We start from the raw sequence: 27,866 nt of genomic DNA, 5'->3' as shown, positions 1-27,866 counted from the left end.
GTATTGGGCTTCAGGGATACCGGATGAACAGACAGTTCCCATTCTCATGAAACTTAGTGTAATGGAAATATATGTAAACAAGTTCAATGGACCCTGATGCAAACACAAATGGAAAGGTGTGGAAGGTCAGAGCGGTACCTGGGAAGAATATAAGGAAAGTTTCAGAGATTTGGTGACATCTCAGTAGATCTTGAATGGATTAAGAATAGGGAGGGTCAGCAGGTCAGCATGGTTTGTACAGGGGAACTGGACCATATGTGTGGGTGTGTAGGGGTGTGATTGGGGATGAAATTGAAGATGCAGGCAGGATCATGTAAGAGCTTGGCCTTTCTCGTGTAGACATTGGGGGCTGTTGAGTGATTTTAGGCAACAGAATGCTATAAGATTTGCATTTTAGCAGAATCATCCTTGTGTGGATGGTGAACTTGAGAAGGATGTTAGAGATGTTGGCAGGTTCCTGTCCCCACTGCAGATTTATTAAGGCCAGTGACAGAGCCCTATTTACTTCTGTATCCTTGAAGCCTAATACTTTTTAGACATTTAAGAACTGTTGTAGAATAAAAACAGCCCAAGTTGAATTTCCCAATTCTGCATCCTATCCTCAGAACATGCTGACCTAGACCTCCATCTGTCATAAGCAGCTTGACTAAGATCATAATAAATTATTTTTGGTTGGCATTCTTTTAACTGGCACTCTCTATTTACTAGCCCCTCTGTGCAACTGTAGTGTGGTGATGATTGATGCTTATAATTCTGACCCTGAAATACTTCAAGCCTTCTAAATCATCAGAAGCAGATTAAAGTATAGTCAATATCACTGCAATGTTTGTGTGTTTTACTGCATTCTTATTCTTTGGAAATTAATGGTTTATCATGTGCCTGTGTGCTCAGTTGCACGTAGGCACAGCAGGAGTCCATGATCACCCCAACTCTGCTCTCTCTCCTAGTGCCTGCCAGGCACAGAGAGTTTATTGGCAATGTATGCCTAGAAATAGGCAAGCAAAATAAACCCAGGTTTTCTTCTTTCCTGGGAGGAAGCAGGTTGGACCCAAAGGGGCAGATTGGACAGAGATGAGAGAGGAAGCAGTAGTTGGAAATATAGTGGGAGTGGAGTGCTAAGGCAAGAACTGGTACAGACTAGCGAGACAGGCAGTTTACAAGCAAGCCCACGCTAGGGCCTGAGGCAGGGACATCAGCTTCGCAGTCTTGTGTGCCTTGACCGGAATCATCAGGCCTGAACTTGGCAGCAGTGTCTACCAGTTATATTTGTATTACAGTAACAACTGTTCAGTAAAATGCCAAACAGCAAGTGAAAACATCAATAATTAGAGCATCCTGTTTCCCACACTCACACATCTTCTCGTGAAAACCATTATTAGTGCCGAGCTGGCAATATGATTTGGCCCAGAATGCAGAACTCCAAATAGAGGCTATGAGATGGCTGACTCCATTCTGTTACCTGGCTTCCAGGGGGAAAGGCATGTGGTGGTGTTACCAGGAGGGAGATTGGCTGTTGGGATTATCTTTTGGGGGTTGTATATTGCAGTAAGTAGAGATGTACAGGTTTGTTTTTCAAATCTGTGTTTGATCAACAAGTTATGCCTTTGTCGGGGAGCCTCACTCATTGTCCAAGCCCGGAGAGGCAGTCCCCAAAACACAGGGATTGTTTGTCACCCTCTAGGCAAGGGCACAGGTTGGACTTTAGAGCAAGCTTTACCAACTCGGTGATTTTGGGTGAGTCTCTTAGTATCTCTGGGTCTTACTTTTTCTTCTTCTGAAATATTGGAATAATATAAGTTCCTTCTTTACATGGTTGCTGTGAGGCTGGAATACTGTGTTGGATGTGAAAATGCTGAACTGGGAAGCCCTATATGCATAAGAGTATACTACAGATACTAAAGCACATGATAAATATTCTAATAAAAATAGAAATGTTTCATCAGCAAGCACAGTATCCTCAAAAATTTCCCCAAAGTACAGTGGGGAAAATGAACTAAAATTGAATTCCTACTGTAGAGTAGATGTTCTGGCTGTTACTCTAGCCACTCCACAAGCTCACATGAAATCTCTGTTTCAGAGATGAGGAAATAGCTTCTAGTCACAGCAGTATATCCACATAGCACAGGTGGGATGTGGGCCTGGCTCCAGAACTTAGTGCTCCTTCTCCTTCTCTCTAGTTGTCTGTCTTACTCCATCCCTCCCTTCTCCAAAGTTCTTAAAAGCTGTTCATGTCCTTTGGGGCTAGGGAGTTGCCATTTCTTGGACATCCACACCTGTAGGTGGGGCAGGGCGGATCCAGAGGCCCTGAGCTCCAGGAGCCCCTGGGGGGACCAGCAGTTCGGAGAGAGTCGGGGTGTAGGGCACACTCAGAGTTGGCAGATCTGGACTGGAGGCAGGTGTGCCCCTTTCCCAGACCTTGAGGAAATGGCTGTAGCCCTGTAGTTTCCGGAAGTTCATCTGTCAAAGTGTGTTTCAATCTCATGCAGGTTGTTTGGTGAGCTGCTTCTTGGGTCCTTCTCCCAGGAATCAGTGCGTCCCCTGCATTCTGACCGGCTCCTTGCTCTGCTTGCAGAGGGAGTGAGGTTAAATTTATCCCATGTAGTAACCACTCTGCTGAGCTTTTCTGGGACCCTCCTGTTGACTTTGATGCCAGATGTAGAGGAAAGGATCCCCAAGGTGGCAGCTCATTACCTGCCCAGTGGAACCCACCGCCACAAGCATTTTCTTTCTTTTTTAAAAAATATATTTTATTGATTTTCTTACAGAGAGGAAGGGAGAGGGATAGAGAGTTAGAAACATCGATGAGAGAGAAACATCGATCAGCTGCCTCCTGCACACTCCCTACTGGGGATGTGCCCGCAACCAAGGTACATGCCCTTGACCGGAGTCGAACCTGGGACCCTTGAGTCCGCAGGCTGACGCTCTATCCACTGAGCCAAACCGGTTAGGGCTGCATTTTCTTTTATATATAAAGTTTTCACGGTTCCAGACTAACAGAGTCAGCTTATGAAGTGGAGCTGCCCACACAGAGAACCAGAGAGAATGCCTGTTGAAGGGCCAAATTGAATATTCAGGGAGGATGTCAGTGTGTGGGAGAAGCATTTGTTCAGACTGGATCTGAGAGGAGCTGTGTGTCGTGTTTCCATAGGTTCTCAACAGGAGGTGTGTAGAGGCGGCAGTGATGACAGGCCTGGCACTGAACTGCCACATAAACAAGAAGTCCTTGTTTGACAGGAAGCACTACTTCTATGCAGACCTCCCTGTAAGTATGCTTTGTGATCGCCTTCTGTAAGTTCTCAGAGCTGGGGGGGTTGGAGCAGGGGAGGCGGGCTGTGCCTCACATGTTTCCCATCAGAGGTCTGTCCATCGCAGCAGGAAGGTCTGCCCGACCTGATGAAGGCAGGTGCCCCCCGATGTTTACTAGATTGGATGCAATTGTCCTGATTGCTGACTCCTTGCTTAGCCTCATGCTTCTGGAGGCTCGCTCATAATTGAACGGGGAGTAGAAGAAGCCAGTGTTCCCAGGCTCAGCCCAGCCGTGGTGTTTGGCGCTAATTGCCTGTTAGGACAAAAGCTAACTCTGGGGCTGATGCAACGGTAAATGCGGTAAATGTGTACTGTAGTTCTGTAGACACAGCGAGAGCTTCCCTCTTTCAAGTTGAAGTTCCCAATAATAGGACCGTCACCTTTGGAGACATTTCTGTCATCTCACAAGGAGCAAGTAAGTGGACGACAGAAAGCAGAACCATGCGCCTGAAGCCTAGACTCACAACAGGAATTGGCTGAGCAGTAAAGCCAATGTTAACCTGCTTTTTCCTTAAAATTAGAAAGTGTTTTTCTTTTAGAGAAGCCAGGTTTTTTTATAACATTGAACAGAACCAAAACTGCATTGTTGAATGGGTTTCCCCAAATCATGTTTATTTGATCGGAGCCTCTGATACTAAGTATGGCCCTTCTTCAGATTAAAAAAAAAATGGGGGTGAGGATATTGCTTCCCATTCTCCTTGAACTGGAGACTGGGGTGAGCTGGTTTTTAGTGCATGAGAACGGGAGAATTAAATAAAAAATACAACTAGAACCTGAATTCTCCAGCTGCTGCTTGGACCCTCTGGCTGCAGCCTTTTAGCAGATCCTCCTCTTTCAGAGGATGGAGAGCGTGAACTGACATTTTTACATTTTTAAGAGTGATAATCAGTTTGGTTAAGGTGGGGGACTTAGCACTATGGGACTAAAATGAGAAGTTTTGGTTATGTGTGTCTTTTTATTCTTTCTGGCCCAGGCAGCTCAGATGGTCCAGAGTTAGTCTTGTCAAATATTACATGGACATACTCTTTAAAAAATTCATTATTTATCTGAATAAGCAGTTTATTTAAATTATTCTAATTTGAATTTAAGCATCCTGTATTTTATTTGGCAGCCCTACTCAGAGTTTAATTTTTATAAATTGAGACTTCCTTACTTCCTTTTTGCACAGAGAATGAGTTGGCCTAAAGCAGTGATTCTGAAAGTGTGGTTCCCCGGACCACTAGCATCAGCATTTCCTAGGAACTTGTTAGAAATATAAATTCTCAGGTACCATCCCCAACCTGCAGAGTCAGAAACTCTTCAGGTGGAGCTAGTCTATGTTTTGACCAGCCTGCCATTTGATTCTGAAGCAGCTCAAATTTGGAAAATGCTGGCTGGGTGGCTAGGAACACAGACTATAGAGCCAGACCATCCAAGTTCAAATCCTGACATTGATGCTTATTAGCTCGGTGACTTGGGGCAAGGCCCTTAATCCCTTCCAGGCCCTGAACCTCTTGCTAGGATTGTTGTGAAGATTAAGAGGTGTACGGTACTGAGAACACAGTGTCAGGGACCCCAGCAAGCTGAAGCAGACGCTTCAGCTGTTACTCTCTGTTCTTCTCCAGTTCTCCCTATTGACCTGCTGTCTCTTTAGCACAGTGGTTCTCAACCTTGGCTGCACATTAGAATCACCTGAGAATCTTTTTAAAATCCTGAATTCTGGGCCTCATCCTCTGGAAATTCTGTTTCTTTGTTACTAATGTTGTGGACCCACCCCATAACAACATTTGTTATGTTGTGTTTTTAGGTAAACCTTTAGTTTTGTGACCTTAAAAGGAATAGTGAACTGGACCCAGCTTTTACTTGTGGACTGGTGACTCTGTAACCCCTGTTTGTGTGCAGGCAGGCTACCAAATTACCCAGCAGAGGCTCCCAATTGCTGTGAAGGGCAGCTTGGCGTATAGCATCTGTGTGGGGAAGAAGCGGAATCAGGTGATCAACAAGACAGTGAGGATCAAGCAGATCCAGCTGGAGCAAGACAGTGGCAAGAGCCTTCACGATGACCTGCGATCCCAGACGCTCATTGACTTGAACAGGGCTGGTAGGCTTAGAGATTCTCCATTAGTTTTCCTCACAGTCTCCCCTCTCCCCTCCAGTTTTCCCAAACAAATTGAGGACACAGGCCCAGAAGCCTGACAGGTGGAGATCAGAATATCCACATTGGTACCAACACAGGTGATTAGAGAACTGTGATTACTATTGGGCTTGCTGACAATCCACCCCTAACACGAGACAAACGTAGCCGCCTCGTCAGACCCAACAGCTTGATATCTTAAGCTGACTTTAAAAGAAATGATCCAAAGTTAAAGATTAAAAAGTGAGGGAAGAGAGAGAAGCAATTCCGAGGCTAGGACCCACTTTGAGAGTCCTTCAGTGATGCATGGTTTTCCAAAGATTTCAGCCTAATTTATCTGCTGATCAGATTGGAGAGCTCAGTCAGGCTGACTCTGCCTCTCATTGGTAGGAGTGGGCCTTCTGGAAGTGGTCCTGGAGCCCGATATGTCCTGTGGAGAAGAGGCAGCAACAGCTGTCAGGGAGCTGCAGCTGATACTTCAAGCCCTGGGGACCAGCCAGGCAAACATGGCAGGTACAAGCTCACAAGCAGTGTCCCTCCTATAGCTCCCCCCTTTCTGCTTCTCGGGTCTCTGCGCTTAAGTTTTATTCTCCATCAGCTGCTTTGAGGTGGTTTACATCCTTTTTCCAGCTTTTTACATTCCTAATTGTTTTGTTTGTTTTTAGAATTTTCCTGGGATTCTTTTCTGAACCCCCTAAACACACTAACAACAAGGGTACAGAGGCCCTGGTTCCAACCGTGTGAGATTAGGAGTCATAAGAGTAGATGCTCTGTCTGGCTTCATGCATCAGAATGTTGTGAGGGTTGGTGAAATAATGTGTTTGGATGGTTTCACCTTTCTCAGTGAGAAGACACTGTTTATCCAGAATAACTCAGTTTGTGAGAGCTGTGTGGGTGGCACTTCTTTGTTAGTTGATGCCTTTTCTTTTGGTCTTTCTTTTCTTGCTTCTGGAGAATTTTCATCCATGTGCAGCTGAAGCCAAATTATATAAACTATAAGCCAAGGTTATGATTTCACTAAACTTTAACTTTGAGATAAAATCTTCAATTCAATAGAAATTAAGGTAAACAAGAAAACCCACTTGTATCCTTGGGACCAAACAAACTCTGCATTTTAAGTATTTGTACATTTGACATAAGATTACAAGTTCCTGTCAAGTTCAGTTTCTTCATGGCTTGCTCCCTTGGCCCCTTCCTCGTGCTACTTTGCTGGCCCGGAAGTCCCTGAAAGCTAGTCTTTCCCGTGGTTTTCTTCCTATTTTCTGTTCCCAGAGGCTTTTTAAAAATCTTCTGCCACCCACAGAGCACTCCCTTACAGAGTGGAGAGGGGAAACAGATTCTGCATGTACAGTTGTTCATCTGAGATCACTGCAGTGGTGTAGTAGTGTTCTCCAGAGAAACAGGACCAGTGGAATGTGTGTACTAGTATGTTACGCATGTGTGTTTGTATCTAATGACATTTATTGTAAGGAACTGGTTCACATGATCATGGAGGCTGAGAAGTTCCAAGATCTAGTCAGGAAGCTGCGGGAGAGTTCTTGCAAGAGCGCAAGCTCCAGGGGAGCGGATAGTGCAGTCCAGTTCAGGTCCACAGGCCTGAGGACCCTCGGAGAGCTGATGCTGTAAGTTCCAGTCTGAGCCAAGTCCAACGGCAGGAGACCAATATCCCAGCTCAAAGGCAGTCAGGCAGAGAGACTAAATCCCCCCACTCTGCCTTTTGTTCTGTTTATGCCTCCCATGAATTGAATGGCACCCACCCACAGTGGGGAAGCAGTCTGCTTTACTCAGTCTGTGGATTCATCTAGAAGCACCCTCGCAGACACACCCAGAATAATGTTTAACCAAATATCTGGGTACCCCATGACCCAGTCAAGTTGACGTAACATCAGCCAACACGAGTGGTCACAGTGAGTGCCCGTAAATACCTCTGATAGTGATGATTCGTCTCCCTGCCAATTTGTGATGCTGTTTACCAACCTTTTCATGTCATGCAATATAGTTGTATTCTACAAAAAAAGACTTCTGAATTTGTAATGCCACATTTGTCACATAGGACATCTTACAAGCAATAAATTGTTACATCAGAGCCCTGGTACAAGTTGAATCTGAAGATAGAACTTGCCTATTTGCTATCTTCCTTAAGCTAATGATTGGAAAAACACTAGCCACATGAGTGAGTGGCTTAAAGGTTAGCTGCCTGCAAGTTTGCTTTAGAGAAACAAGGCTTTGTTTTAGAATAATAAAACTCTCCATTTTAGATTTATGGCTCATGCTGCTTTTACCCACAGAACATAAGTGAAATATGGGCAGGTTGGATGGTTATTCATTCATGTGCTAAGTGTTAATTCTCTGTTGCTTTAAAAAAAAGTTTTTATTCCATTCTTCTTCAAAATAACTGATTTCTACCAAACTTATGGAATAATAAACAGGCCACCTATTAGCTAAGAAGTAACCCCATCTGGGTCCTTGCCAAGAGATAAACCGTATCGGCAAGAACGCATCAATTCAGTGACAGCTGAGAGGATTCATTAAATGGCATTTGGTGTGATATTTTTTGTTGCTTTTAAAAAAACCAAAGTTTTTCCCACAGCACAGCAGCAGAGTGGCTGTGGTGGTCCCAAAGTGCTGTGGGGAGGGTCCAAAGTCTGTAGCATCTGCAGGGGTCAGCCCCGACCCCTTTGCTCTCACCACCATGGGACCACTGTGTTGGCACTGGAGACTGCAGCCTAGGAACTGAGGGCTACTCTGGGGAGGACCAGTGGTCCCCAGGGTGCTTTGGGAATGACTCTTAAATTCCTCTGGGCTGTGATTCAATGAGTTCCTGATAGTTTTGCTGATGAGCATAGACCAGCTCAGCCTGGGTTCCAAAAGTCATTTCTTTCTCAGGGCTGTCTGCCACTGTGAGATCTTCAAAACAGTCTGTTGAGTTGAATTTGTACCTATGTAGACATACAAAATGTTTCAGTGGTAATAATATTGTTCAGTTTGAACATGTGGCATGTGCTCATTGGTTCACTAAGCATTTTAAAAACTCATTTATCTCATTTAAACTTTATGACAATTCCTGAGAGATGTTTTTATGCCCGTTGTACAGGTGAGGAAAGTGAGGCTTAAGGAGGTTGGGTTATTTGCCCAAAGCTCACAACAAGTGACTGAGCTAGGATTTGAGCCCAGGTATGTCTGACTCCAGGAGCCTTTTCTTTAAACACTGATCACACTGCCTCCTAGTGGCAACCACAACAGATAGCTATCCCATATAATAAAAGCTTAATATGCTAAGTGTTCCGTCGTCCGTTCAACCAATCAAAGCATAATATACTAATGATATGCTAAGGCCACTCAACCGCTCTCTATGACGTGCACTGACTACCAGGGGGCAGATGCTCCAACCGGTAGGTTAGCTTGCTGCTGGGATCCGGAAGATCGGGACTGAGTGAGTCCGGCCAGACATGCCTTGGAGCCCTCCTGCAGTCCCTCCCCCGCTGGTCAACCTCCCGCATCCCTCCCTGGCCCCAATTGTGTACCAGTGGAGTCCCTCCGCCTGGCCTGCACCCTCTCGCAATCCGACCCCTTGAGGGATGTCGGAGATCCAGTTTCGGCCCAATCCCGCAGGCCAGGTTGAGGGACCCCACTGGTGCAGGAATTTGTGCACCAGGCCTCTAGTCTATCATAATTGCCATAGATAACTTTGAAAGATAGTATAGTAGAGCATGGGTACCATGGGTGCTAATGGCACTAAGGTCCCAGATCTGGAATGGAATCCTGTCCTACCACTTCTGGCTGTAGGAACCTGGCAAGGTATTTGATTTCTCTGAACCTCACTTTCCACACTTAGAAAATGAGTTCTCAAATAATTGTGTATGGAAAGGGAAAGGAAGAAACCAAAGAACAAAAAAACCATCCAAGTCTTCAGTTAGTTGGGGCAGCTGGATGGTGTCCCTGAGACAGGGAGATGATTTACTGAGACAGGGACAATTGGGAGAGGAGTAATTTTGTGAGAGAAAATCATTTTGAATGTTAAGTTTGAAATGCCTAAAGGGTGTCTAAGTGGCTTTGTCATTGAACTAGATTGTAGGGAATGAATGTGATAATGTGTATAAAACTTATCACAGGCCCCGACAAATAGCCTGTGCTCACTATCTTAGGTATTTTTAACCATAGTAAGTAGTGTTACTTTTACAGAATCACCGCTCATTTTAGATGAATACACTTTGTGAAATGTGGTCACTTTTTCTCATTGTCGAACCTGGTTATTTAAGTTCTGGAGAGTATTCAGTGATCAGAATGAGATAGTTTAATAGACTTCTCACTAAATCCTCAGGCCCCTGCTGCTTACAGAAACAGCTTTCTGTCCTGATGTTATATTTCTGATGTGCGAATGTGTTTCAGGAAAAAATAATGTAACTGTACCATATCACTGTGCTCAGTGGTGTAGTTCTTTGGCTTTGCTGTTACAAATCTCTACTTCTAGAGGGTAGAAATTGAGCTTGATAGCATTCTCATGATATGTGAATAAAGGCCCTCCCTTGGTGTTGCAGAACCTGACTGGTAAGGCTTTTGTGCACTTGAGGCGATTTAACTTAATTTGTTTGAAAGGTATTTTGTCTTCACTGGATAGAATGTCTTTTGTTAATGTTTGATGCCATATTTGAATCCAGGCTAGGGAATGCTCTTTCAACACTGCAGGATACTAAGTGATTCCTCTCAGACTTTTCTATAGCGTGGTCATCTCTGGGAGAGACGGAAATTCATGCTTTTATTCCATTTCCAAATTAGAGTTCTAAATTGTGAAAGATGGTTTCGTTCTTAAAAGCAAGTGAGGTCCAATTCAGGGTTCCCTGAGTTCCAACAAAGTTGTCTCTCAAGTATTGAAATTTGGTTGAGTAGAGCTCAGCATACTGTGGAAGTTTTCCTTTGAGCTACATGGGCCTTTCAGATTATTCCAGCTGTAATTTAGTCCTACTTAGACGCAACTTTAGAATTTATCAGGAACCTGCTGTGAGACAGTAACCAGTCCACTTACTCATTGCTCAGGAAAACACCATAGTTTTGGCTTGTTCAATAAGGTATTAATTTATTGAACAATTACTATGTTCCAGACCCAGCTCTGGGTTCTGAATATAGCCATGCAAACGATATTCACAAGTTTATGTTCATGAGGGAGGAAAATTCATTAACAAATAAAACAAAAGCAATTATAGTGATAAGTGCATTAAGGAAATAAATAGGGTGTCAAGGAAATTGAAGGCCTCTCAGGGGAGGCAACATTTATTTGAGACCTGAAGAATGAGTCCAAGCCCAGGCAGCATAGAGGGAGGGAATGAGCATTCTAGGAAAACTCTAAGGCAAAGTCCCTGCATGAGAAAAATCTCAGGATATGCTCGGAGTTAGCATAGTTAACAGCCACTGCAGGGAAAGCATAATGAGCAGGCGAATGCAGCATCAAGTGAGGCTTGGGATAGATTACCGGTAATGTCAGGAAGTTGTTTGGGTTTCATTGCAAGTGCAGTGGGAAGCCCTCAAAGGGCTTTGAAGCAAGGGAATGACTTAGTCTTAGTCTATGTAACATTTTAGAAAAAACACTCTGTCTGCTTTGTGGAAAGTAGACTCAGAAGGGTAAGAGGAAGCAAGACCAGGTAAAAAGCTTTTGTCATCATTCAGATGGAAGATGATGCTTTTGTGGACAGGACTGCTATCAGTAAAAATGAAAAGATCAAGACAGATAGGTTCAAGATGGTTTTTTGAAATAAGAGGATTTGTTAACAGGCTGGTATGGAAGCCAAGGGACAAGAAGAAATCAAAGATGCCTTTTAGGAAGACTGAGGAGCTAGGTCAGTGATGGCGAACCTATGACACGCGTGTCAGAGGTGACACGCGAACTCATTTTTTTGGTTGATTTTTCTTTGTTAAATGGCATTTAAATATATAAAATAAATATCAAAAATATAAATCTTTGTTGTACTATGGTTGCAAATATCAAAAAATTTCTATATGTGACACAGCACCAGAGTTAAGTTAGGGTTTTTCAAAATGCTGACAATGACACGCCGAGCTCAAAAGGTTCGCCATCACTGAGCTAGGTGGTGGTGCTATTTATTGAAATTGCAAAAGTGAGGACAAGAATGGCTTTTGTGGGTTTGGGGGGCAAGTCAGGATTTAGTTTCAGAAATTGAAATACCTTTGAGACCTCCAAGTAAAGGTGTCAAGTAGACTTTGGATATCAATGAGGAGCTCCGAATAGAGTTCTGGGCTGAGGAGATCAATTTAGGAGTCATCAGCAATAGATGGTATATAAAACATATACCCCTACAGCAAGAATATAAGCAAAGAAGACAGTCCTAAGAGTTTGAATGGGAAAGAAAGCACTAGCAAATAAAGTGGAAATGGAGTCTCCCAGGGTGGCCGGAGGGAAATCGAGAGCGCTTAAGGCCGCAGGAGCTGAGAGAGGATGCTATTTCAGGAAGGAAGGATTAGTCAGTATGTCATGTGTGGCTGAGGTATCCCATAAGGAGAAGAGAGAACATGTCCTTTGTCCACTGGATTTGGCGGCAGGAGGTTGTTGGTGACTTTGTGTAGGCATTTTCCCAGAGGAGGAGATAGAAGCCAAGCTGAGCTGGGTTTAGAAGTAAATGGAAGGTGAGATCATGGAGACAATAAGTGCAACAAACAAAACTTGTTTGCGACGATTTGTTGAAAGGAAAGTAGAGAAATGGTAGCTGAATGACAGAGAGAGAATTGGGTTCAGGAGAGCAGGGCTTTGGTTTTGGGTTTTGTTTTTTTAATGAAAAATATTACATATGTATATATCAGAAGTAGTGCTGAGAAAGGGAGGTTAATGACTGATGTGAGAAGGAGGTGACTGAAAGAGTGATGTGCTTGGGAAGGCAAGAGTGGTGGGGATATAAAAGCTGGGCCCATTTTTCAAAGGCCTGCCATTCTGGTCTTAAAGATAAGATTAGTTCAAAATACACTGTAGACATGTGCTAGATCCTGTAGTATTGGTTGTGTACCTTCTAATAATGCAGGGGAGCCAGCAGTGGAGGCCAGCTTATTGATAAGGGGTTTTAAGGAGGAGAAGGTGGTAACACTTAAGTGGGACCTTGAAGGATGAGCAGAGGTTGAAAAAGGGACAGTCACACTGATGAAGAGAGTGCGTGGGAGCCAGCGGTGCAGACAGGGACTTGTATGAAGAGAGCTCCCCTGATTGGAGGAGAGCTTTCTCATGGAATGCCTAGTGGGGAAATGTGGGTAGTGTCAGCCAAGACCAGATGAGGGCTCTTGAATACCAAGCAGAGGAGATGAGTCGATCCAATAGGAGCTGGCTGTGCACTTGAGCAAACAAAGGGAATGCTGAACATGACTTTGTGGGAGGATGAAAGTCAGAGCTGTACCCAGGTGGCTGGACAAGGAGGGGTTGAGGGGTTGGTTGCTGTATTAACCCTTTGCACTCCGAACCATTCTGGACATTGGCTACCAGCTACTCGACGCTACTTTGCGGCGGAAACGTGCATTTACAGACCCTCGTATTATTTAGTATAATTTTGGAACCAAGTAACGTATTATAATGATATTGGACTTATATGAATTGGGTGACATCGAGGAATGTATATTTGCAAAAAAACCAATATTTTATTGTTTATAATTTTGTACAGTATGATAAGTTTTGTAACACTCCCCACTATGCATTGCAGGCTGATTAGTGCATGTTTGACAGTAATAAGTGGTTTGACGCCTGCCACCAGGTGTTTTCCTGTTAGAACACACAATGCAGTCCCGTTTTCTTTGTCCCACATTGGGAATATATAGTTTATTGTTTAATCCGACACAAAACCCGCTGACATTTCTTGTATATATCTTAGTAATTTTACGATATTTTGATTTAATTTCTTGTGCCATTTCAAGATAAAACTTCAGGGAAACATGCATGTCTCAAAAAGTTGCGTTGAAATAACTCAATTCCCCGTAATCACTAATAAACTGCAATGTCCCCTGAGAGGGGACATCCGAGTGATATGCTAGAACTCCGATGTCCCCTGAGAGGGGACAGCGGAGTGCAAAGGGTTAAAAGTCTAGATGCGATTCTGTCATCTGGGCTTGAAGTCCCGAGGCCACAGGCGGGGGTGGCAACAGTGGAAATGGAGAGATAGTGACAGGTATGAGGAATATTTGGAGGGAAGAACTGATAGGATTTAGTTATCAGTTTGGATATAAAGGACAAAGAAAACAAAAGCAGAAGATGACTTCAAGGTCCCCAGACAGAGAGTCTGATGATGTCAGGAATAGTTGGAACTTTTTGAGATTCGGGTAAGCACAAATTGTCCAAAAGGAGCTACAGGATTTTGTAAAAGTCTTGAGATGTCCAGACTGGAGACATAGAGTAATTTCCAAACTGAAAGGCACCTGTACCCTGACTGTCAGCATGCGGGGAGTTGCATTAGCAGGGAGGGTGAGCTCTTCGCTTTCCTGTGGGAATGAGTGAAGAGCTGGGCAAGCAGCAGCCTGCCCTTGGTCTCCAGCTTGGAGAGTGAGCCCCACAGCCCAGCTCTGAGGCAGTGACAGAGACCAGTGCCTAGGGCAGTGATGGCAAACCTTTTGAGCTCGGCGTGTCAGCATTTTGAAAAACCCTAACTTAACTCTGGTGCCATGTCACATATAGAAATTTTTTGATATTTGCAACCATAGTAAAACAAAGATTTATATTTTTGATATTTATTTTATATATTTAAATGCCATTTAACAAAGAAAAATCAACCAAAAAAATGAGTTCGCGTGTCACCTCTGACACGCGTGTCATAGGTTTGCCATCACTGCCCTAGGGTCTCCTTTCTTGGCATGGAATTTATTCACACCATTTAATTATTTTAATATGTATTTGCTATGGAATCTGGGAAAATTCATTTATTTATTCAGCCTATAAGAACACTTAGGTTTGGCAGATTATTTTTCAATTTAAAAACCTGCCTACGAAAATAAAAATTCAGCATCTTGTCTTCTTATTCTGTCCCATTTTAAATATTGTAAGTGAAATTGGGAAACAGAATTTGAGCTTTACTTTGTAGGGTATAAGACCTAAGTGTTTCTTAACTTCACCTCCCTATTTGTCTTGGAACTTTGCCTCCCTCTCCTCCTCAAGAGCCTCTTAGTCCTCTCCACAAAGCACCTGCTTCCTTTTGGGTTATTACTCCTAATCTAAAGGGGCTTTCAGGGTCAGAGAAGGTCCTCCCAGGTTGGGGACACCTCCCTCTGAGTCTCACAACAGACTCCGCGTCTAAACAGCTCTGTCCACTGCAGCAGATCCTTACCACAGCCAGAGAGGATTCAGAGTCCTGTCTGGAAGGAGGGGATTGTTACAGTGCCGGAGGAGGGAAAATGCCCAAGTTCTGCTCTCGCCCTTGAGCTGTAAATTCTAAAGGACTCTCTTATTAATCTCCCAGAATCACTGTTGGAAATCCCCATTCCTTTGGAGAGCATGTAGGGTTATCAGATAGTCATTTCTGAGGCCTTCCCGACAAACTAGCTCTGACATTTTGAAAAAAGCTTGAGAATAGAACTGCTGAGTAAATCTCCATTTTAACAGTGTTGTTTTTTTTACTTGGCACAAAAGGAATGAGATGTCCCCAGCTGGTGTATCCAGAATTTCTCCTCTCTCTGCGTGTGCACAAGTGCACACAAATACATACATATACATGCATACACTTGAGATGCTTTGGGGCCAGGATTCTCTTATGCAGACTGAAGTGCCAGTCATGTACTTCAGAACCAATGTTCCTTCTCTAAGGTTAGGTTGCTATCACTAAAAAGCAAGTAGAGTTAGATATTGCTTGCCTGGACACTTTCCTGCCTTTTAGACCATGTTACCTCAGAGAATTTCTAAAGAATTGTCTTTTTTTCTCTCTTTTCAGAGGGCCAGTTGAGGGTGGATGCCAATATATCTGTGCATCGCCCTGGGGAGCCTTTGGGTGTTCGAACTGAAGTGAAGAATCTCAACAGTGCCAGGTTCTTGGCCAAAGCAATAGGTGAATGTCAGCTGTTACTCCTAATTGTACCTCTCTGTGTCCATTATCTATTGCTGTGTAACAAACTACCCCAAACCTTAGTGGCTTGTATAGTAACTTTCAGTTTCCATGGTTTTTTGCACTTGTGCACTGGGTGGTTTTGCTGCTGTCCTGCCTCAGCTCCTTGATGTGACTGTGGAAGCTGGCAGCCCTTTGGGGCCTTGGTGCTGGATGTATGCTAGGCTTCTCTATCCACTTGGTCTTTCTTCATTTGCTTGCCTAGCCTGGGCCTTCTTGTGTGGCCTCGGGGGATTCTAGGGAAGAACTCTTGATAGGCAGCAGTTCTAGACCTGCGGTCACTGGGCCTAGATAGTGGCCCCAGCGGTTTTTCTACCAAGCTGTGTAACCTGCACTGGGTCATTTAATCTCTCTGAACCCAAGTTTTCTCAAAAAGGGAGAGAGTAGAGTTTAATAAAAGACCCTTTTAAGCACCATAATTCTATGAAGGTAACAAGAAGAAAATACAGTGTACAGTAGTCCCCCCCTTATCCACAGGGGATATATATTCTAAGACTCCCCATGGATGCCTGTAGCTGTGAATAGTACCCAAACCCTATACTATGTTTTTTTCTATACATATCTATGATTTAATTTATAGATTAGGCACAGTAAGATTAACAATAATAAGTAATACTAAAATAGAATAATTATAACACTATACTATGATAAGTTATATGGATGTGATGTCAGTCTGTCTTTCTTAAAATATCTTATACGGTACTGTACGCACCCTTGACTTGTGATGATGTGAGATGATACAATGCCTAGTGCAGTGAAGGAGGTGAACGACATAGGCACTGTGATGTAGCCTTAGGCTACTGTTGACCTTCTGAGGATACATCAGAAGGAGAATCCTCCCCTTTGAGTCATCCTGGGTCATGATGTTGATGGTTGGATGTCAGGAGCACACATTGTCTGAGACTGAGGAAATTTAACCTTGGACTGTGGTTGAATTCAGGTATCTGAAACCAGAGAGTGAAACCATGGATAAGGAGGGAGTTGCACAAAGGAAGAATTATTATATATGATTCTGTTGACTATTTTTTGTTAAATATTTAAAAAGTTTTTTAAATATTGCTTGGCTGGATGAAAGGAATAAAAAAATATGTTACTAAATTACTGTGTTTTTCTTAGACTATGAAATTCAGAGGCAAATCGAAGAACTTGAGAATGGAGGAGAAATTCTGAATGAAACTCGCTCCTTTGATTACAAGCTGGGGTGAGTCTGCATTGACAAACGTCTTGAGTGCAGCTGGGTGGGACTCCAGTCTGGGCTCACCGCAGATCAGCCATGTGACTGTGAAAAGGGTGCTTAGCTTCTCTGCAGTTCCATTTCCTCATTAGTAAAGTTAGGAAAATACTGTGTCCTACGAGGTTATAATACACCCCGCAGGGCTGGTAAAAGGTTTAAACTGAACCAGTTACATAGTGCTTAGTCCTTGGTCCTGGCTCTTCCCTTGCTTCCAGGTTACCTGCTTTGCGGCAAGAATTTTTATTTTCTCAAATTCTATCAGACGAAAACTCTACCAATTTAAGCTAGAGGTAGAAGAAAGTTTAGAGCTGGTCATGGAGGTTCCTTTTTTTGTTTAGATAACATTGACTTTAATTTTCTAAATCAGAAATTTTGCAGTCTTATACTTTTAGCAGAAGATCAAACAAAGTGCAAAAGCCTAGACTTAGAGCTGGTTAAAAGCTGGAAGCATTGAAGCAATTTCTTTTTTTTTAATTAGCATTCTAAACATTTTTCTTTTTTAATATTATTTTTAATGTATTCATAAAATGTCTCCCAAGGAAAGCTGAAGAGCTTGAATCTGCCTGTGCCCCTTATTGACAGGGAATCCCCTCTCTGCGTGTGTGCCAGCCAGTGCCGCATGCAATATTCATTTAATGTTTTCTTACTTAACTATCGTAGATGCACCGTGCCGATGAGAGACAAAGAAGGAAAGCAAGACTACAGGTGATTACTCCCCTTATCAAAACATCTTTGTGTATTTGGGGTTAGGGGCATATTTCAAATCCACTAATAATTTTTAGGAACCACTTTTTGTTATTGTTGCCTGATGGAAAATCTAGACTTCCTCTTTTATTGAATACTGAGAGAAAGAATAGATTCTTAATTGGGTTGCCTTGGAATGACTTATTAGATAGGATTCAACTATTGGAGGATGCTTGCTCCCTCACTTCTGTGCGAGAGTTGCTATAATTCAGGGGTGGGGAACCTTTTTTCTGCCAAGGGCAATTTGGGTATTTATAACATCATTCACAGGCCATGCAAAATTACCAACTTAAAAATTAGCTTGCTATATTTGGTCAAACCTTTAATTAACTCACCCCTTGTGCCTTGGCAGGGCCAGACCAAATGATTTCCCGTCCCTTGTATGGCCCTTGAGGGCTGGACATTCCCCACCGCTGCTGATTGAACCCAGAAGATGGCAGTTGAGGATGGGGCCTAGCCTGTTCTTATTCCTACATTCAGTAACAAGTTCAATAAGGCACTGAAGTTCCTTGAGAAGAAATGAAAAAAGAGATGTATATGCTCCTGGCATTTCCCTTCAAACCTCAGGTGATGCTGTTTAATTGATAAGTTGGACTTAATATGAGATTCAGAAATAAAGCAAGAAATAAAGATACGCTTAAGCTAACTTAAACCTTTAATTTATTTCCCCATTGAGTTTAGCTGATTGCAAAGGTTGAAGTTTTACACATCAAAGTTGTTGAGGGTAGCCCACTCTCCTTCATTATGTGCAGAAAGATGTAGTAAGAGCAGCTCCTGCTGTCAGTGAGGGACAAGTGTGTTGTCATGTGGGAAAGAAGCAGCTCATAAACCCTTAGAGTGAACTTCACCTCAAGGACGCCTCTCATGGTGTCTGAATGGCTTTAATTACTGTGACCTTCTGGGTTCAGTCTGTTCTTCTCAAGAACGTTTGTCTTCCAGTGTTGCCCCCACTCTGTTTCTGCTGCTTTCTGACCGAGCATGGACTAGAGTTAGAGTTTAGCTAGTGGCTTCAGCTCAGTCCCCAGGTTAGTAGACAGGAGTCCCTCTTACCTTCAGAAGTCGGATTGATTCATAGCACAGATCTGGCATCAAGGTGACAGGTTGCTTGCACTTCAATCTGTTACCTCAGAGTCACCATTTGTTCTGCGTTTCCTGCATCTGCATAAACCCTTTGACAGGTATAAGCAGAGAGAAAATGATCGATGCTGGAATAATACAGAGGGATTATATGCAGTGGTGCAGCTTTCACATTTTAAAAAAATTAACAATTTTTAGAGCAGTCTTAGGTTTATTGCAGAGTTGAATGGAATTACAGAGTTCCTGTATGTTCCATGATATGTACCACATACCATGTACTTGTCCTTTCCCCCATAGTTTTCTCTGCATATATATGGAATGTGGTACATTTGTTATAATCAATGAACTGAAATTGATACCTTATTATTAACTAAAATTCATAGTTTACATTAGGGTTCACTCTTTATGTTGGACATTCTGTGGTTTTGGACAAATGTATAAAGACATGTATCCACCCTTACAGTGTCATACATAGTTTCACTGTCCTAAAAATCCTATCTGTACTTAACTCACCCCTCCTCCCCTCTCTCCCCTCCATTCATTGCTTCTGCTTCTCAAGAAAATGTTTTCTTATTCTTTGACTGTTCATTAATTACACAACTACAAAAAATAGTGAAAATTTTAAAAGGGGGGAAGTCATCTATCTTTCTCCCTAATAAGTTGTTCTTGTTTGCTCATATGTCTTCATGAATATATTAGAGGCCCAGTGCAGAAATTCGTGCACAGATAGGGTCCCTAGCGGCTGCCAGCCGGGGCCTCCCTTCCCCTGCTGCTGGCTGCTGGCCAGGGCCTTCCTTCGTTCGAGCCACCCCCTGGTGGTAAGCACACATCATAGCGAGTGATGGAACTCCCAGTTGGTCGAACTCCCGAGGGGACACTTTGCATATTAGGCTTTTATATATAGGTAGATACTTTATCCACGAGTATGCATCACAGCATGTCATGAACAGTGCTGTGCCTTTTTCACTCATCACTAGTTCATAAGCATGGAAATCAGCAGGGTTGGTGTTTCTAGCTGTGGTTTACACTTGTGCACAGATTGGTTTCCAGGAAACAAGGGGCCAATGTTGATATTGTAAGATAATAGAAAATATATGCAGGTGACATGGCCTCTCTATACAGAAACTTTCCTATGGATAATTGGGTTTTTCTTATCAAACTAAATACATCAGTGTCAGACCCTGTATCCTTTCTGCCTAGGTTTATTCCCGAGCCCAACCTGCCTCCCCTGCTACTCTACGACTCAGCCTCTCTGCCTGCTGGCGCGGACCCACAGCAAGTGATCAATATCGACCAGCTTCGAGAGCAGCTCCCTGAGCTCCCCAGTGTGACCCGGGAGAAGCTCGTCCAGCAGTATGGGATGCTGCCGGAACACAGCCTCACCTTGCTGGTAGGTGTGGATCAGAGGCTTGAATAAGCCAGCTCAGCAGTTGGGGAAGGCTGTACATTGGGTTCTGATGGAGCGGGCGGATTGCCTCCATTGTACGAAAGATGCTCCTGGGCAGAACAAGGCATGATAACCTTCGCTCACTCCCCTTCATGATAAATGCGCCTCATAAAACCGGAAGCATAATCTCGTATCTCATGTCTCCTGTGTAGAAAGGAGCGGCTGCTCAGAACAGCAGTGGAGGCTTCTTGAAGAGCAAATGTTATGGGCGAGCGTTTTCCCCTGTGTCTGTAGGACAAAAGAAAATCTATGTATAGAGTTTCCAGCAGTATTGAACCATGACAGGGCCTGGCAGGAAGTTAGGTTCTCAAAACCCAGCCAGTTGTTTTACCAAGTGTAGAAGAAAACATTTATTCTACACGACATGCTGAAAACTCTGACTAAAAATATCGGTCCTTTGAGGCTTGAGGATGCGTCTGAAAGAGGCATGAGAGAATCTGACACCATTGAGGTCTGTGTAGGGATTTTCCCATCCTTTTCACGGCTGCTTGGGGCTTTGCAGTCTTCTTCGTCATGGCAACATGAAAGTGATCCGGCACCAGTGAGTATAGCGTTCTGTCACAGTTGTCTTCTTGTCTGTCGGGGAGGAAGCAGAGCATTCTGTTGCTGCTGCTTTTAGGGACCAGGTGTATGCCACACTTATCTTTTGGGGCAGCAGAATCTAGTGAAATTCTGGATTTTTGCAATTTAATTGACCAATAATAACTATCTGGGGATGTTAGGATATACACATTTCTATGTAAATTTATACAGTTCAGTAACAGCAACCAGCCATTTCTGATGCAAGGTAGGCAATCAAATGTTTGTTGAATGAATGATTTTTCTCTTTATTGTCTATAAATCAGTTAATTTGACAAGTATCTACAGTGTCATGTGAAAACTCCTTTTTTACTACCAATAATGATTAGGCATGATCTTTTTTTTTTTTTTCATTCCGTAGGCATAGTTGAGCATTGTTTCTTATAGGCTGTCTGTATATTTTACTCCTGCCTCTGTGGCCCCTATGTCGCTGTATTTTGATTATTTATTGGTGTGTCTTGCTCAGCACCTTGAAGGCAAGGACGGTTGCATCCTTACCCTCCCTGTTCCTCAGCACGGGTGAGCACAGCAGCAGTGCCTAAAGTCACATCTGTGTATGAGTCTGTTAGCCAGCATCTCGTACAGAACACCTTTCACTTGCATTTTTCCTGAGTTGATTTAACAGAACTGAGATTCAGTCTTTCACATATTCCCCACCATCTTGGTCACTTGACTTTTCAGAAAAAAACTAAATTCCCAGAATAAAAATGAAATGCTAAATTTCCATCCTGCATTTTCTGACGTATTGCCAAATTCTGTAGGGGATTGGAGGACAAGGGCCAAGGCTACTCTGCCTGCAGACATCAGTTACCTCTCACCACTTGGCGTCCTGCCAGGTGGACAGAGGCCACCACTGGAGGTAGTGAATGATGAACCTGGGTTACTTGGCCATGTTTTTTCCAAGACTGATTTCGGAGAAGAATCCACTTACCATTCTACTATTTGTGAGTATCAGCTTCTTCATGAGAGAAGTGAAAGGACCCTTCTGCATCTCCTCTCGAGACTATGGCTCATTCTCTGAGGCACTGTCTGAAAACAGATGCTCCCTCCAGAGAGCATCTCCATAGGATTGTCACCCTCCGCCTCTGAGGAGCATGCTATGTGTTCTCCGAGGGCAGGACATTTTCACACTCCTGTTTGTGTCCCTGCCTCCCCTCGTGTGTCCTTCCTGGTGCTAGAACCCAGGAGTCCTTGAGTAAATGTTTGCTGAGGGGTGGCAAGTCTGTTTTCATAGTGGAAGGCCCCTTTAGGGAAACTTACCTTTCATCTATTTAGTTCAACACTTCATTAGCATCTCCTATGTAGCAGGTACTGAGCCAGAGCCAAAGTTTCAAAAAAATATGTTTGCTTTCCGAGAGCTTATTTATGGGCACACACTACAGGTACCCAGCCCCTGGGACAGGTTGCAGAATATAATGTGTAATGTGGAAGGGAGCGCAGAGGAGGTGGTGATTGCCTTGATTAGGACAAAAGGGGAAACCCTCAAGAAGAAGATGATTTCTTGAGCCATTTTTGAAGGGACTCATTTTTTGATATCTTAAAAATATGCATATTTTTATAGCTTGAAAATAGCATGAGGTGATTTGGGTTTTTTAAGGGCTGTTACTTGAAATCTTCAAGATGGGGAGGAAGAGACTTGATAGGAATGGAAAGAGAATGATTCAGACAAATTAGGCATCCTGAGCTCTTTATGACTTTGTAATCATTGGAAGCTGAGTTACTCATAACATATCGTGTTTTTCTCTGCCTTCATCAGAAACACAACAGAACACAACAGATTGCTGAGAAGGGCAGATGCACAAATCTAATGAACCATCTTTTCAATTTAAAGAGTGCCCAGGAGTATTCATTAAGTAAATAGCAGTGGTGGAGGTGTGCTTTGCAGAGCTTCAGCTGCATGCTCCCTGCCTTCGCGTTGCTTATTAAATTAAGCATTGAGCACATACCCGCCCCACACACACATACCTTACCCACAAATAATAACTTCAGAATTTAACTCTAGTCTTTAATTTATCTTGTCATTTTACTGTGAGATAAGCACTGAATTATTTATGGTTAACTTATCCTTGATATTTATAGAATTCCAGTATTGTATCTCAACATCCAGCCAATGGCTGCACATAGTAGGCACTCATTGGATATTTGTTCAGTGAGGGGAGGATGGATGAGCAAATGCATGGGATACTAGAACAGGGTTCATGAACTACTTCTTCCCGGGAGAAGTAGTGTTTCTGGTAAAAGCACCCATTTCCAAAGGTCAGATACATAAGCCACCCTTTTGACAACCAGCAAATCGTGGCATGATACCTGTGTCACTGAACTCTGGTGAGGAGAACTGGATTGCCACTTCATGCCACCTGAGACAGGTACAAGTCACTTGGTCTCTCTGACTCATTTTTTGAACTAGTTTCATTAGGACATGAAATCAAGTCTACATTCTGATTTTCTCCGTTAAAGCCTCCTGATATTCCCCTCCCAACAGAAACCTGTCTTACTTTTTAGGTGACTGGAGGAAAAAATAGTATCTTGCTCTACCAGAAACTTTACCCTAGTTAGCTAACCTTGCTTGCCTAACTTAGGTCAAACTGCCTTGATTTCTGACCTCATTTGTAAGGACTCAGGAGTAGAAATGTGGAAGCTGAGATTCAGGTATTAGAAAAGGAAAGTTCTAATAGCATAGCAAGCCTTTCTCTGAGTCAGTATATCCAAGAGTAATTATTAGAATGATCGAGATTATATGCATGTGCATTTTTCTTGGCAAACAATCCCAGGGTGATCTCTACGGGGGCATCTCTTCCTAAACTCTGCCTTCCCTGACTCAGCGAATGCAAACAAATTGCAGTCATCTTAAGCAGCACATAAAGTAGGCTGTTCACTTACAGTCCAGTCTGCATTTTACAGCGGCCCACTTTTTAGTCTACCCCACAACATCCCTCTTAGGTGCATAGAGTTGTTCCATCCATCCTACAAGTGAGGAGACATCACCTCTGTGGCTGAGTATAAAGCATTAAGTAACTTTCCCAAGCCTGTGGGGGAGCCAGGGTCAGACCGGGGTCAGACCGGCTGACTTCAGGGCCCAGGCTCTTCATCTGTAAGCTCTACTGCCTGCCTGTACGCATAATGTGCCACATGCAAATAGAGATAATGTTTCAAGTTGTTTGCAGTTTTAGATCACTTAATAGAGAAAATAGAATTTTTACTCTTGTCAACATTAATACTGTGTCAGTCCCACTAAAGCTTCATGAAGCACAGTCATAAAAAAACATCAGTTCATTTCAAACTTTGACCACCCCTCTTATTTTTCAAGATAATAAATAGAAAGTGCTGTCTACTAAGTTTAGTGAAAATCAGTCAACTCCAAAGAAAAGCAGAAAGTATGTCCACTTTTCAAGTAGAAAACTTCAGTCAGAATAGAAATGCAAGCTTTCCTATGCAGCTTTGTTTTCTAAACTTTCTGCATTAGATACTTGGCTCCTTCTGACTGAATCATCAAGAAGGGTCCAGGTAGGGCCAAGTGCATGGGGCTTGTGGATTTTGTGGGATGATCTTGCCTAGAACCTCAAGTTACGCAGCTTGGCACATGTGAGGAATGATATAAGGTCACGGTGACTGGCTGTGAATGAAATTGATAGGCAGAAAAATTTCAGTCTCCTGTGTTATGGGAGGAATGGTATAATGTCCCCAACTTAGTGTTTTTTGAGAGCCTGCTGTACTCGTCACATTCCCTTGCTATTGTCAACCGAGAGCTTTTATCTTTTCCATGTTGCTTTTAACTCCTGGGCAGCCCTACAAGGCAGTAGATTAAAACACCAACTAAGAGACAGACAGTCTTGATTCCAGGTCTCCTGTCTGACACTAGGAGCTGGGAGGGTTCTGCAGAGGTAACTGGAGCTGAAAGGGGAAGGGAATGACTTGCTTACCCCAAAGATGATAGACACAGCAGAACCTCACTGAATCTTTAAAAAAAAAAGTCTAAACACAGCCAAGCAAACTCCCAAGGATATGCTGCCAGAGCAAAGAATGCTGCTAACACACTGAGAACCATGCAGGGCAGATGCCAAGAAAAGCCCAGCATGGCCCAGGGAGGCTGTAGGAAAACACGATGGGGCCATTCACATCGGGGGCCTGTGCTGCCACACATGTGTGCCTGTCCTCTTATGCAGCCTCAAGATGTGTAGGAGTCTTTGAACAACTTCATTTTCCCCAGCTGGTTATTCCCCGTTTAAAGTCATAATCCTTTGTTTCTGACATCATAGAAAGGTTAAGGTGTCTCCAAGGGACAAAGAAACAGCAGTGATATCATGACTATGGTTGATTGTTAAATGGATTGTTTTCCAAGAGTTTTGTTTTGAATCTCTAGTAAGCTTGAAATGGCCTGGTTTTCTTTCTGGATAAATTGCCTATAAAATAATTTCCCTTGGTAAATATCTATATATCCCATAGGCAGTGCTACTTTAAAGCTAATAGTTTGAAAAAGCATCTGAAACCATATTGACTGGTTTTAGACTGCCCAAACTTACTGAGGAGCAAATACTCACCCTCTAACTCCTGATGAAGGAAATTCCATTTGCTCAACATTGTCACCCACCATATTTCAGCTCCGTTCAATTTTCGAAATTGATTTAATTCTTCATCTTATATCATCGCATCCAGTGCTTGCCAGTTTTGGGTGCTTTCACAGTTAGTCTATGCACTGTGAAAAATAACCAATATTTTGTTCTGGTAAAGTTGAATAAAAAGATGTATCTTCCACACAGCCAGCATGGCTCAGTGGTTGAGCATCGACCTATGAACCAGGAGGTCACGGTTCGATTCCCAGTCAGGGCATATGCCCAGGTTGCGGGCTCAATCCTCAGTGTGGGTGTGCAGGAGGCAGCCGATCAATGGTTCTCTCTCATCATTCATGTTTCTATCTCTCTCTTCCTCTCCCTTCCTCTATGAAGTAAATAAATCGATACATATTTTTAAAAGATGCATTTTCTAACTTCACTCCTGCAAAACCAGCAGTTCATTTCAGATGTAAGTGATAGGGCTTCCATAGATAAGGACCTCAGCTCAGAGACATTTGATCCTCAAGGACTGCCCACTGGGGCAAAGTGCAGGGAGGAGTGAAGGTCCCGAGTGCCCAACCTCGGGAACTCAGGTGCTCTGTCCTTAATCCATTCTGAAGCCTGATTTCCTATTTGTGCAATAATTTCCTTTGGGGGCAGTAAACAGAAGGCTGCTGTTAAGTAGCACACACTCCCTCCATGTGGGCCCATTGGGCAACAGGGACTTTAAGGACATTGAAATGTGATTACAGTCAGAATTGATTGCTCAACAACATGGTTTTGTGTCTCATTCTTGCAGATATAGTCATCTAATTATGCCTGTCTGCTGTCGATTTTTATTCCTGAATTACAGAGATTTTGATTATACAAGGGCAAGTCTTATTTCCAAGTTGGTTTCCCTCAACATCTCTCTTAGAGTTGATGCATCTCAGAGAATATAAACTTATTTTCACATTAGGCTGAGCCAGCTGTAGGTGAGAACACTTCCTGAATAGAACCCGGACTCTGAGTTGAACTCAGATATGTATACTCTCCAGATTTGCTGGGAACAGAGCACAAGTGAAATGTTGGGATCAGAGTTTTGCTCAGATTTTAGGGGTCCCCAAGCCCTGCTGGGAACATGACTTGGGGGTGGAAATTGTGGGGACCAAAAGAGGACTATAGAACTCCCTAGTTGTGTATTCTTTGAGAAAGACCTAGAGGGTATACCCTGTTTCTGGGTCAGTTTCAGAACTAGAGATCCCTATATTCTTAAAAGTGACAATGATAATTCAGGATTCTGGCTTCCTCCTTACATACTCACGTGGAAAATGGTATCCCCTAAGCCAGCCTCACACCGCCAATTGACTAACTTTTGTTTTTCCCCACTGAAGACTCCAGGATGTTTTTTTCTTTTCTGTTCACTCGCTGAAAGATGTCTGCAGTCACTTCTTGTTTCCATGAAAAGCATAGGGTGGATTCATTCACAGCACAGATCCAAGTCGCCGCCCCACTGTACACTGCAGTCCTTAATCTGGCCATGACTTCTGCTTCCTGCCCTGGAACCACCACTCTGTCGCCTTACCTAATTTCCATTTCCATCCCAACACTAACATGTGTTATTTCCTGGGCCATTCTTCACAGAGTTGGCGGGTCTGTGTTCTGTTTTTCTCACGTTGTAAGAATGGCCAGGTTCACAGGGAAATGAGGGAACCGCAGAGCCCCCATTGATATGTACATGCTGGGTATCTCCAGAAATGCTCAGTGGCTGCTCATCCCAACACCCCTGCCAAATGGCCGATGCACTTCGTCTTTGCACCTCCACAAAATGATACATCCGCCATGCGAGAGCCTCGCCCAGTTGAAGCCACTGTTGCTCGGTCCCTAGAAGTGGGGCATCCTGTACAATCAGCCGCTCCCACCACAGGCACGATCTGCCCAGTTAGGTATAAACCCACAAATGAGTTACCCATAGTAAAGGAGTTAGAATGCAATTACGTACAATACACTTAATATCAAAACTATAGGAGCGATAATGGAATTTATTTTGTAACGTGGGGAGGTATTTCAGAATTGGGCATTGTCTTTGGATGTACTCACTGTAACTTCTCTCAGGAGAGGGTGTGGAGGGGATACAGAAGAGAAGCTGGGGGAGCTCTGGCTGCCTTGGGGTGGGAGACACTGTCTTCCTCTGTGATCTGGAAACAGGTGTGCTTCATGCCACAGCAGAGAGTGCCACGTGGTCATACATTGGCAAAGGCAGAACGTGAACTTCCCATTTTCTAAGCTAATTGCCAAGGGCCTTTGTAACATTCTTAATATGTTAAGAACCTTAAACAGCTGGCTGGTATCAAATAAAATAATGGAAGTGGTGGGAAAGATCATTCTTTTGATGAACAAGTTGCTTCACATTGTGCCTAGCACTGGTGCTCGGTCTCAGTCCCCAGGAAGGCAAGGACATGCCTTTTCCTTCATCAGAGGCAGTGGAGCATGGATGTTGAAATCCCAGCTCTACCGCTTTCATGCTGTGTGACCTCTGGCAAGTTAGTGCTTCAGTGTCCCCATTTGTAAAAGAGAATTCTGCTACTTGCCTCGTAGTGTCATTGTTGGAATTAAACGAGTTAATGTAAAGCACCTAGAACAGTGCCTGACACCTATTATTGCTGTCAAAATGTATTATTATTATTAATTATTATTAATATCACTAGCAGCAGCTATGTGTCTGTCTGCTGATCTCCGTGTCTCCCAAGTCTTCTAGAAATAC

At 43.3% G+C, this 27,866-nt stretch overlaps 1 protein-coding gene across 1 annotated transcript in view; it reads left to right on the top strand.

Moving 5' to 3' along the window:
- The window catches only part of GATB (glutamyl-tRNA amidotransferase subunit B), a 74,351-nt gene that overhangs the window by 24,413 nt on the left and 22,072 nt on the right, over window positions 1-27,866 (top strand). The window contains exons 3-9 of the mRNA XM_006081779.3: window positions 3,149-3,262; window positions 5,188-5,386; window positions 5,810-5,932; window positions 15,322-15,435; window positions 16,609-16,693; window positions 17,387-17,431; window positions 19,748-19,937. Coding sequence (XP_006081841.1) covers window positions 3,149-3,262; window positions 5,188-5,386; window positions 5,810-5,932; window positions 15,322-15,435; window positions 16,609-16,693; window positions 17,387-17,431; window positions 19,748-19,937 — 870 coding nt within the window. The remainder of the gene's footprint in view (window positions 1-3,148; window positions 3,263-5,187; window positions 5,387-5,809; window positions 5,933-15,321; window positions 15,436-16,608; window positions 16,694-17,386; window positions 17,432-19,747; window positions 19,938-27,866) is intronic.

The sequence above is a fragment of the Myotis lucifugus genome, unplaced genomic scaffold (assembly GCF_000147115.1).
Source record: "Myotis lucifugus unplaced genomic scaffold, Myoluc2.0 scaffold_1, whole genome shotgun sequence".
Taxonomy (NCBI): domain Eukaryota; kingdom Metazoa; phylum Chordata; class Mammalia; order Chiroptera; family Vespertilionidae; genus Myotis; species Myotis lucifugus.
Note: the sequence above shows the minus strand (reverse complement) of the source record. Positions and strands in the feature narration are given on the sequence as shown.